The 12635-nt window shown below is 43.8% G+C and overlaps 1 protein-coding gene across 1 annotated transcript in view; it reads right to left on the bottom strand.

Annotated features, from left to right (window-relative positions):
- Window positions 1–12632, bottom strand: part of nudcd1 (NudC domain containing 1) — a 122770-nt gene extending 110138 nt beyond the window's left edge. The window contains exon 1 of the mRNA XM_072466870.1: window positions 12497–12632. Coding sequence (XP_072322971.1) covers window positions 12497–12611 — 115 coding nt within the window. The 5' untranslated portion in view covers window positions 12612–12632. The remainder of the gene's footprint in view (window positions 1–12496) is intronic.
- Window positions 12633–12635: the final 3 nt, after the last annotated feature.

Here is a 12635-nt window from a genome sequence, read left to right as displayed (position 1 = left end):
ACATCACATCACCTGACACAAGGGCCACCTGAAGCCCCTTTACATATCAGTGTCAATTATTGGATGCTTAACATAAATGAGACACCTAATTGGAATGTCTCTTAACCCATTACTTAACAATGATGGCAGATTTGAAGTGGATCAGCATCCAAGGAGAGAACTACTGACAAATGGCAACTAGCATGAGTGCCAGGAAGAGAAGATGCGTGATCAGCAGCTTAGTGGAGGAGGGAGTAGGGAGCAGGTCTCATGAACAAGATGAACAATAGGAGAGAAACTTGAGAAAGGTGCAAGTTCAGAGTTAGGGCAGGGGGAGCCATAAGAGGAGGTTTCGCAAGGTGAGCTAGTGGAAGGGAACGGCGTGGCAGAGGCAGCTGATCTCAATTTTAGTGACAAAAGGAGACAAACTTCCCCCACTTGTTGTAGTGAGAAAAGGGCAGAGAAAACAGGGAGGAAGATTTAAAATCCAGTTTGCAGTAAAGAAAAGATGCCGGGGGTTGTCTTTACATTCCAGGATGATCCAGTGAGCAGTTTTAGCAGATGGGCACAAAGCCTGATAGTGCTTTCTGCCCAGTCAGATCTGGCAGTGAAGGGCTGAACCAGCTGTCCACAAAATTCACTCAAATCTCCTAACCTTGATCTTAAGAGAGTGGAGATGAAGGCCATAAAGGGCTGGTGGTAGGAATGGCCAGGGTAAAAGAGATTAATAGCTTTAGTGGGAACTAGGGCATCAAAGGTGGAGGTGAGGCATAGCTGACCAGATTGTTAGCTGCACAAATGTAGTGGTGAATGGAGAACCAAAGATCAAACAGTTGGCAGTTTTGAAGTTCATTTACAAGTGAATTGAGAGAGGCTTTATTCCCTGGAAGTATGTTCAGAAGCAAGTAGGATTAGGAGGGGGCTGCAGGTGAAGAGCAATACAAGAAAGGTATCTTTTAATCTGTTAATCAGCAATCAAAGCTCTGAAATCCTGTTATTTATATAAAATAGGTCTCCGTACCCAACAGACCAAAGGCAGCCAGCGGGAGATCTGTGCACCAGATGGTCTCTCTCCTCGATCCACCCTTAATCTCTCCTAAATAAACCCAATCTAGATTCACCGCTATCTCCTGACCTGGCCATCACATGTGGCCTCACTATTGCCGTTGTGTCAATTACAGTCTGTAATTGACACAACGGCAATAGTGAGGCCACATGTGATGGCCAGGTCAGGAGATAGCGGTGAATCTAGATTGGGTTTATTTAGGAGAGATTAAGGGTGGATCGAGGAGAGAGACCATCTGGTGCACAGATCTCCCGCTGGCTGCCTTTGGTCTGTTGGGTACGGAGACCTATTTTATATAAATAACAGGATTTCAGAGCTTTGATTACTGATTAACAGATTAAAAGATTTCTGGATTCAACATTCAATTATGCTTGCTTGGTACCTGAGCCATATACCAGGCTACATTTAATTAAAATTTGAAGTTGGGGGAAGGTAGAAAGCTGACAAGAGTACCTTAATCAGCATAAGTAAGGAACTTTCATCATTCGGTGATAAAGTTGGGCAATAATAATAATTGAACTGCAGACATTTAATTTATTGCTGCAATTATTGTACAGTTTAATTTTGCTTCTTCTCTCAACAGCGTGAAGTAGTGCATCAAACGTTCAAGAGTTATTTGATGCTGCACTGAAATGCTGAGAGACCTCTTTTGCAGCAGCATCCAAGCTTCGAGTCTTCACAGCCAATTTATGTGCATACTATGGAACCCCAATAGTGTGTGCACGTATATATCTTACTGCTAAAGCTGAAAGATTTCGGTGCTCTGTTTTAAGACTTAGCCACCAACAAGGCAACAATAATAATGTTCTTTCCAAATCTCCAGGCCCACAATCTCAAACAGGACTAGCTAACAAGCAAGGAATTTAAGCAAAAATAGAAAACCACAGGCCATAAGCTTGTACATCCCAGCTGTAATGGAAGTTCATTTGGGAACTATGATTAAAATGTTTTTTGTTTGTCTGGGCGAGTTATGGAGATCCAACACTTACAGGACAGGAGAGAAGGGGGCAGGGAAGGGAAATGACAAAGAAAAATTGTCAAGAACGAGATAAGTAAATCAACATTAAAATAGGTAAGGAATCAGTGCCCTAAAAACTACATTTATATCCCAGATTCAGCAACAATAAGACACAATGGTGCATTTACATTTCACAAACACCAATCAGGCAACAATCATAGAATCTTACAGCATATAGGAGACAATTCCGTACACATGCTAGCACTTTGAAAGAATTATCCAATTAGTCCCATTCCCCCTCCTCTTTCTCCATAGCCAATATTCCCCTCCAAGTATATATCCTATTCCATTTTTAGTTAGTATTGAATCTACATACACCACCCTTTATGGCAATGTATTCTCGAACAAAACGCATTGCCTATAACAATTCTCATGCTCTCTGGGGTCCTTTTGCCAATTATCCTAAATCTGTGATCTCTGGCAAAGAATTACAGAAAGACTACTGTTACTTCTAAAAAAAAAGATAATAATTACTGGTTGCAATATCACATTATTCGCAACTCTGTAACAGGAACAGTTCCACTGAAGGCATTCTGCTGTTTCATAGTACTGAACACTTATTTCAAGATCACACTCACCACACTGTGTTCATTCATGGTACTGTAATCTCAGGATCTGGTCACAGAGCTTCTATGTTGTGGAGATGCTGGCGTTTGACTGGGGTGGGCACAGTAAGTCTTACAATACTTCTATGCCTGGAAATTGGTGGCACAAGTAAAACAAAATACTTGCATCTATATAGCGTCCTACCAAGTATTCACAAAGCCCTCTACAACCAATAAAGTACTTATGAAGGAGCTGTTGGTTGAGGGATAAATTGCTTTGAAATAGTTCCACCGGATCTCTTGCATGTTTTAGAGAGGGCCTTGTCTCAGTGTGTCATCCAAAAGATGGCACCTCTGACAGTGCAGCACTCCCTCACTGTTGCACTGGAAATGTCAGTGCAGATTACATGCTGTAGGACTTGAATCCAGAACCCCATGAATCAGAAAAGTTAGGTATTTTTCTACTGACATTGCTACCGACGGCAGAAGAAGGCTGGTGCATCGGTTTGTTGCTCCTCCTCTCATGTTGCTCACTTTGCTCGTCTCTCTCGCTCTCTCTGTTTATCTATCTATCTCTCTCCCTCTTTCAAACTGTTGGCCATGGCCCAGTGTTTGCACTCTCACTGCTGTGTTCCAAGTTGTGGTGTCAATATTGGAGAAGCACGTGTGAACATTTTGTAATAACAAGGAGAGAGAAAAGAAGTCCGTCGTGCTAAACACAAAACGGTTATTCAGAATAGAATATTAACATTTTATTCGATCAACGCTGCGTGGATGTACAAATTAGCTTTGAACACTTCAATAAAACTGAATATATTTAAGTTAATTGTGTTACTGACATTGGCTGAAATTGAATCAAACAAGAATGAAAAGTTCCTTGAACCAACAGAAGAAAGGAAATCAGCGGATTTAAATGAGAAAATTACACATTGTGGCCACTTTAGTTAGGAGGTGACAATAATTGTTTGGACTGTTACCACCGAAATACCATGAACCTGGAAATGTATTAATATATCTTACAACACCTCGGATTTTAAACAGACAAAAATATTTACCAACATATACTACATTGCCTCCTTAAAACTTGTCATTTTTTCAAGACTCACTGACATTTTTTTAAAGACTGTGAGGAAAGGATATCTCGCTCCAGCGATGATTTCACACAAAATAGGGATATGGTATATTAAAACAAACTTTATTACTAACACATTATTTAAATATCTTAAACATCACACCAGAAAACAGCTTACGATTATCCCTTAAACAATGCTAATAAATACAGTGGCCCTCAACTGCGATCTTAATTTCCATCAAACAACACAAAACCCATCTCAGCTCTCAATCCACTGTTAAACACAGTGAGCACTCAAGGATACCTACTTTACAGAGATGGTCTTTGGGAAAGAGAAATTATTTGACACTGCTTTAAAGAAAAGATCTGAATCCTGTCAGAACCACACAGATGATTCTCTGCTGTATTTCTGGCTGCATTTCTTCAAAAGATGCTTCTCAGCTTGTTTCAGCTCACCTTCTAATCAGACCATTTTGAACTGCTTGGAAAGACAGTTAATCTGTCCACAGACATATCTTTAACCGAACTGCAGTGAGAGCAAAAAGCTTGACTTCTGCTCACATCTCCAACTAATTCACACCTAAAGCCCTGCTTTTCTGAAAAATGCCTGATACCTTGACTCCTCCCAGTAATCAATTTACCAAGCTGAAATCTAATTAACTCCACAGGGAAACCCCCCCTTAATCCAAACAAAACTGCATTAGCCCAAACTTTTTATGATGCCCTAATTGCACCCTTGCCTCCCAACCTTTCAAACCAGGATTCTTTTAAAGCATGATTGCAGCAGTCAAACACATTCTAACCCAGGCGTTTAATTCTTACTGCATCAAATAATACAATATATCTGAAATTCCTATATTCAGCACACTGAGCATGAAGGAAATTGCTAAGTGGTCTTAGCCAGCATACACTCCATTCACTCGAGCACAGCTTGGAGACTACAGTACAAACTGGCCATTCATCCCAACAGGTCTGCAGTTTATGCTCTACGCAAACCTCCTCCCATCCTTCTTTTATTTAGCCCCATCAGAGATCCTACGATCCCTTTCTCTTTCATATGCTTATCTAGCTTCCCCTTAAATGCATCAATACTATTTGCCTCACCAACCCTGGTGGAAGCAAGATCACATTCTGACCACAATTAGATAACAATATCTTGCACTTAGAAACCACGTTTAACATAATATATCATCGTGAAGTGCTTCACAGGAGGTGTAGGAGTCCAAATTGGACACTGATCCACATAAAGAAATACTCGGTCAAGCGATGAAAGGCTGGGTCAAAAAGATGGGTTTTAAGGAATGACCTAAAGGAGTAGAGAGAGGCGGAGAGGTAGAAAGGTGGTGGAGAGGCAGAGAGATAGAGATGCGAAGAGAATTCCAGAGTTTCAGGCCCAGGCAGCTGAGGGCATGGTCATCAATGGCAGTGCTTCAAATTGAGAATGTTGAGTACAGATACGTAGGGGAATGTGAAGCCAAACGATATTAGAGGTTTGGAGGGGCAAAGCAATGAACTCATTTGCAAACAGGATGAGAATTTTTAAATTGTGACATTGCTTAATTAGGAGCCAATGGAAGTCAGCTAAACAGGGGGTCATGGATAAACAGGACTAGGTGCAAGTTAGGACATAGGACATAGTTGGCGATGTTGTGAAGGACATCAAGTTTCAGTACCTCCCTAAAGCCCTTTTAAAATATGTTGTATCTGCTACAAAATCTTCGTCTGCTTAAGGCAGGTCAAGCATGACCTTCCCGTTTGAATTAACCCAGACTAGTCAACAACACATGCTTCCAGGCACATCATTTTTCATGTTAAAAGTTAATGGCTTTACATGTGTTCATTACTCAGTAATGTACAATTTTAAAAGACGGATTTAAATCTACATAAAGATAAAAATCTAGATAGAGATTTTGACACCGCTTTTGACCCTGACCAGCGCGTACAAGACTGTGGTGTACGCAAACATCTTGTGTGGCTAATACAAGAACAAACAGAAATGCTTCAGGAGTCATCAAAACTGGTGATAGGCATACAAACCAATCTCAGTTTGAGAAGGGAGTCAAGCAAGGGTATCTTCTGTCACCCATGCAGTTTAATACTGTGGGAGAGAAGGTAATGAGGATGGTGCAGGGAGAGTTGCCACAACTACATGGCTGTTTCATAGAAGGTCATAAGATATGGAATCTCAGGTATGCAGACAACGTCACACTCATAGCCAGAACAAAGGAAGAACTGAAGAGCTACAGACTATGGCAATCATAAGGCACCAAAAGTGAGTCTGTTGGGCAGAATGTAAGTAAGTGCTCCTTTTTACAGGGCCACAAATAACTGCCAATTGTAAATAAAGGAAACTTATCAAATTCAAACATAACGTTCCTCATGTCCACAATATACTCCACTCGCCACTAGTGGCAGACCGTCTCAAGCATTCCAGCAAACACAACATGCTCACTCTCCTGGGCCATCCAGGCAGAGTCCATCACTTTGCAGATTTCTACTTCATTCGCTTAGCATTGGATGCACCCATTTGTTCTTTTTCATTCACAAAATTGAGAAGTAACAAATATACTTTTGCTCCCAAGTCCCTATTCACTCTTCAATCTTTCTTCCAATATCTGACACTTTCCATTTAGCTTCATTAACATTTTTGTTTACCCAATCACACATCGAAATTGTTTGGCAGAAAATTCCTGAATTACCCATTTCAAATCCTCTGAAGATTATACTTGTGCTAATTACACTGCAGTACAGACCATTTTCTTTGACTTGCCAAAACAACGCCTGCTATGTCTTTCAGATTTTTCATGGCAAAATATAGCAGCTTGGCGATAGAGCCCTGCAGTGCTGGTAATCAGAAAGTACATATTTAAAATTGTTGACAAAAGAACAAGATGAAACTATTTTTGAAATGCAGCAAGCTACGTATCTGGAGCACACAATTTGAAAGGGTGGTGGAAGCAGATTAAATAACAACTTTCAAAAGGAAATCGGAGAAACACTCGAATTACAGAGTAGTTAAGGAGGCCATTCGGCCCATCGTATCTAGACCGGCTCTCCAAATGATCATGACTTAATGCCATACTCCAGCCTTTTCCCTGTATCCTTGCACATTGTTTCTGTTCAAATAATCATCTCATGCAGTGGTGGTAGGTAGCCTGCTGTACGTCTGGATTCTAAGTGCGGCCCACGAGACATTTTGTTGACCGTTGCCCACGTGCAGTTTTGCCATTCCACTGATTTTTGTTTGCTTTTCTACCGATATGACTGAAGTGATACGCACATAAAGCAAGAGCTGATTGCACACAACATTGATTGCCGAGAGCTGTGCGCTCCCCATGTCCAAAGTGTCATTATTTCATTCGTTTTTACCATTCAAAGCTGATGATAGTTCTATTAATAGATAAATGATTAAGCATTTTCTACAACTCGTTATGAAATATACAGCATGTATTAAATACATTTAATCTTATTCATGGGGTCACGCTTAGTGAACATGGCGGCACGGTAGCACTGTAGTTAGCACTGTTGGTTCAAAGCGCCAGGGTCCCAGGTTCGATTCCCGGCTTGGGTCACTGTCTGTGCAGAGTCAGCACGTTCTCCCAGTGTCTGCGTGGGTTTCCTCCAGGTGCTCCGGTTTCCTCCCACAAGTCCCGAAAGACGTGCTTGTTAAGTGAATTGGACATTCTGAATTCTCCCTCTGTGTACCCGAACAGGTGTCGGAATGTGGCGACTAGGGGCTTTTCACAGTAACTTCATTGCAGCGTTAATGTAAGCCTACTTGTGACAATAAAGATTATACATGCCCGATTTCAGTCTTGCGGCCCACCGAGATGAAGGAGGGCTGCTTATGCAGCCCAATATCTAGCCTAGGTTCCCCGCCACTGATCAAATGCCCTCTTGAATGCTTCCACCCCCCTTCCAGCCAGGGCAATCCAGACCCAAACCACTCGCTGTGTGGAATTTTTTTCTCATGTCACATTTGCTTCTTTCGCAAATCACTTCAAATCTGTGCTCTCGTTCTTGATCCTTTAACGAACGGGATCAGTTTCTCCCAACATACTCTGTCCAGCCTGCTCACGATTTTGAACACATCCATCAAATTTCCTCTTCGCCTTTTTCTCTCCAAGGAGAACATTCCCAACCTCTCCAATCAATTCTCACAACTGACGTTTCTCATCACTGGAACCATTCTTATTGACCTCTTCTGCACGCTCTCCAATACGTTGACATCCTTCCCATAGTGCGCTGCCCTGAAATATACACAATATTCCAGCTGAGGTCAATTCAGCATAACCCCTTTTCTCCTCTATCTTGGAAAGGAATGTGTGCAGAGCTATGGGAGAAATAGCAGCGGAGACACCAACTGAATAGCTCTTCAAAGAGCCAGCACTGGCACAATGGACCAAATGGCCTCCTTAAGTAGTGTTTGATTGGATAATATAGGTTAGAGGACAGGCAGCAATAACTGGTAACATTCATACCACTGTTATCTATTATGGGCCAGCACACACTGACAGGTTTCATTGATATGTAACAAACACAAAAGCTGCCCTCCCTTTCCCCCACATGCTCAGTGCATTCTTCTCACATAACCTGGTTAGTTAGAGGAGAGTACAGTGACTATCCAATAATACAGCAACATAAAAGGCCATAGGTGCAAAATGTACTCAAATTACATACACATTTTGTTGCATTGGGTCCATCACTCCTGTGCTAGCAGCTCGATTCCCCATTCTCTTATCCTTTCCTCCATATCCTACATTTCTATTGTTCAAATTTTTACCATTTTAAGAATTGCATTCAGTCACCAAATGTGGATGTCGCTGACTAGACCAGTGTTTATTGCCCATCCTAACTTGCCTTGAGGTAGTGGTGAGCCACCTTCTTGAACCGCTGCAGTCCGTGTTGTGCAGATCACCCACTGTGCTGCTCAGGAGGGAGCTCTACCATTCACTTTCAAAACCAGTTATGAATTCTGCTTCAATCACCATGTCCCAAAGGGTTATCCTTGCCCTGATAATCTTCTCCAAATAAAAAATCTCCTTCAGTCTTTTGGTAGTGATCTGAAATGCATTCCCCTTGGGTACTGGTGCACAAAGCTGTGGAAATAATTTTTACTATCGACCTCCTCAAAACCCCTTGATTTTGAACACCTCTTGAGATTTGAATGATCACTGCCTCACATTCTCAAATATCCTCATGTAACTGAGGTGTCTCATCGTTAATATCATCTCAGTGAATCTCTTTTGTATTCTAGACATGGTCTTGAATCCTCCTCAAAGGGGCCCAAAAGTGGACACAGTATTCTAACTGTATTCTAATCAACGGGTTAATTCTCTGCAGTGATGCACAGAGAGACGGAGGGGGACAGGGAGAGGGGAAGCTCCAGATGTGACGCCAATGAGGGTTGTGAGGAGTGGCCCCCCCACATCTGCAAGAGCTGGTTTTGAATTTCTAAAATTCAATGTTTTATGTTTGGGATATTAGTCACTGTCTTTCTCGCAGGTGTCGTGACATTAGAATGCCGACATTTTCTGACTATGCTAGAAATGCTGCGACCACTACTAGAGAGTAGTACACGTGGGCGGCAAGGTAGCACAGTGGTTAGCACTGTTGCTTCACAGCCCAGTGTCCCAGGTTTGATTCCCGGCTTGGGTCACTGTCTGTGCGGAGTCTGAGCGTTCTCCCCGGGTCTGCGTGGGTTTCCTCCGGGTGCTCCGGTTTCCTCCCACAAGTCCCGAAAGACGTGCTGTTAGGTGAATTGGACATTCTGAATTCTCCCTCTGTGTACCCCAACAGGCACCAGATTGCGATGACTAGGGGCTTTTCACAGTAACTTCATTGCAGTGTTAATGTAAGCCTACTTGACAATAAAGATTATTTAAAAAGCTTTGATCTCCCTGTAACCACGGCCGTGATTCTCTGGTCGCGCCCACCCGCCGATCAGAGAATTCCGCCCAAGGAGGTCAGTGGGCTTCTCCATCGTCCGCGCCTCGCCCTTTGCTACTTTGTAGCTTTTTCCTTCAATTTGATACTCTCCCTTATTTCCTTAGATATCCATGGTCAATTTTCCCTCTTTCTACCGTCCTTCCGTTTTGTTGGTATAAACCTTTGCTGAGCACTGTGAAAAATCGCTTGGAAGGTTCTCCACTGTTCCGCCATAAAGTCTTTGCTCCCAGTCTACCTTAGCTAGTTCTTCTCTCATCCTATTGTAATCTCCTTTGTTTAAGCACAAAACACTAGTGTTTGATTTTACCTTCTCACCCTCCATCTGTATTTTAAATTCCACCATATTGTGATCGCTCCTTGCGAGAGGATCCCTAACTATGAGATCCTGAATCAATCCTGTCTCATTACACAGGACCAGATCTCGCACCGCTTGGTCCCTTGTAGGTTCCATTACATACTGTTCTAGGAAACTATCACGGATACATTCTATAAACTCCTCCTCGAGGCTGCCTTGACCGACCTGGTTAAACCAATCGACATGTAGATTAAAATCCCCCATGATAACTGCTGTACCGTTTCTACATGCATCAGTTATTTATTTGTTTATTGCCTGCCCCACAATAATGTCACTATTTGGTGGCCTATAGACTACTCATATCAGTGACTTTTTCGCCTTACTATTCCTGATTTCCACCCAAATGGATTCAACCTTATCCTCCATAGCACCGATGTCATCCCTTACTATTGCCCGGATGTCACCCTTAAATAACAGAGCTACACCACCTCCCTTATCATCCACTCTGTCCTTCCGAATAGTTTGATACCCTCGGATATTTAACTCCCAGTCGTGACCATCCTTTAACCATGTTTCAGTAATGGCCACTAAATCATAGTCATTCACGATGATTTGCGCCATCAACTCATTTACCTTATTCCGAATACTACGAGCATTCAGGTAAAGTACACTTATGTTGGCTTTTTTTACCCCTGTTCTGAATCTTAACACTACGATCAGTAACCTCTCCTAAGTTATATTTCCTCTTAACTTTTCTCCTAATTTTCCTTGCCGTTGAACCCATATCTTCATGTAACAGCCTGCCGCATCGCTGACCATTAATGTTTTTACTTCCCGTTTTATTTCTTTTAGTATTCGTGGTCCTATTCACTGAGTTCCCCTCAGTCACTGTACCTTGTACTGTCGCCCTTTTTGATTTTTGACTATGGCTTCTCTGCCTTACACTTTCCCCCTTACTGCCTTTTGTTTCTGTCCCTGTTTTACTACCTTCCAACTTCCTGCATCTGTGCCCACCCCCTTGCCACATTAGTTTAAACTCTCCCCAACAGCTCTAGCATACACCCCCCCCTCCCCCCCCTAGGACATCGGTTCCAGTCCTGCCCAGGTGCAGACCGTCCGGTTTGTACTGGCCCAACCTCCCCCAGAACCGGTTCCAATGCCCCAGGAATTTGAATCTCTCCCTCTTGCACCATCTCTCGAGCCACGCATTCATCCTATCTATCCTGACATTCCTACTCTGACTAGCTCATGGCACTGGTAGCAATCCTGAGATTACTACCTTTGAGATACTACTTTTTAGTTTAACTCCTAACTACCTGAATTCAGCTTGTACGACCTTGTCCCGTTTTTTACCTGTATCGTTGGTGCCTATGTGCACCACGACAGCTGGCTGTTCACCCCCCCCCCCCCCCCCCCCAGAATGTCCTGCAGCCGCTCCGAGACATCCTTGATCCTTGCACCAGGGAGGCAACATACCATCCTGGAGTCTCGATTGCGTCTGCAGAACCGCCTGTCTATTCCCCTTACGATTGAGTGCCCTATCACTATAGCCCTGCCATTCTTCTTCCCTCTATAACTGATGCAGTGGCAGCCGTGTGTACCAGCTACAAGATACGCTGCTGGAACTCGCCAAGGTTCCCTCGGCAACACCTTCCAAACTCACAACCTCAAACCCCAAAATGAAAAGAGCAGCAGATACCTGGGAACCCCACGACCTGGAGGTTCCCCTCCAAGCCACAACCATCCTGACTTGAAAATATATTGTCGTCGTTCCTTCACTGTCACCGGTGCAACATCCTGGAACTCCCTCCCTAACCACACAGTGGGTGTACCTACACCTCATAGGCTGCAGGGGTTCAAAAGGCAGCTCACCACCACCTTCCCAAGGGCAACTAGGGATGGGAAATAAATGCTGGTTCAGCCAATTACGCCCACATCCCATAAATGAATTTTTTTTAAACGCCACCAGGTGTATAGTTTTTCCAGCATTCTCTGTTCGTACTCTAGAAGACGTGAGCTCTTCTAGAGCAGTACTGAGGGAGTGCTGTAACGTCAAAGGTGCAATCTTCGAGATGAGACAGAATCGCCGATTCTTTACCGTGCTCACGGTGGCCATTCAGTCCATTGAGACTGCACAGGCTCTCTGAAAAGCATCCTACCCAGTCCCACACCCCTGCCTTCTCCCCGCAAACGTGAACATTCTTTCTGTTCATCGGACCGAGGTCCCGTCTGCCTCCTCGTGCAGGCATAGAAGATTCTACAGCCGTTATTTTGAGGAAGATTGGCGGAGGGGGGGGGGGGGGGGGGGGATTCTACTTGGTTGTCTTGGCCAACATTCAACCCTCAGCACAGGTCACCTGGTCACCATGGCACCTGCGCAGAATTAGCACGGTTGTTCCCTGCTTTGGAGAGTGACTCCATTTGCTGCTCCTGCAGCAGCCCATCCCCCCCATCATCATGTGTGTGAAAGGGGTTCTGGGTGCTAAGATGTGCCAGGCGCTATGGAAATGTGGCTGTGTACCTGTGTGAGTTTGGACACGCTGGTGCTGGGGGACCTGCCCCGGTCACTCACCGCTATCCAAGTCCAGGGTGTAAATGGGCAGCGGCTCCAGGGAGAGTTTGTAACTGTCGAACTTGGGGTCGAGGAGCTGGTGGCAAACTCGGAGCGAAGAGTTAGCGGCCGCCATGCTCCGCTTCCGGCTGTCCGTTCC

The sequence above is a fragment of the Scyliorhinus torazame genome, chromosome 11 (genome assembly GCF_047496885.1).
Source record: "Scyliorhinus torazame isolate Kashiwa2021f chromosome 11, sScyTor2.1, whole genome shotgun sequence".
In the NCBI taxonomy this organism is placed as follows: Eukaryota; Metazoa; Chordata; class Chondrichthyes; order Carcharhiniformes; family Scyliorhinidae; genus Scyliorhinus; species Scyliorhinus torazame.
This window is presented reverse-complemented; position numbering and strand designations above follow the sequence as displayed.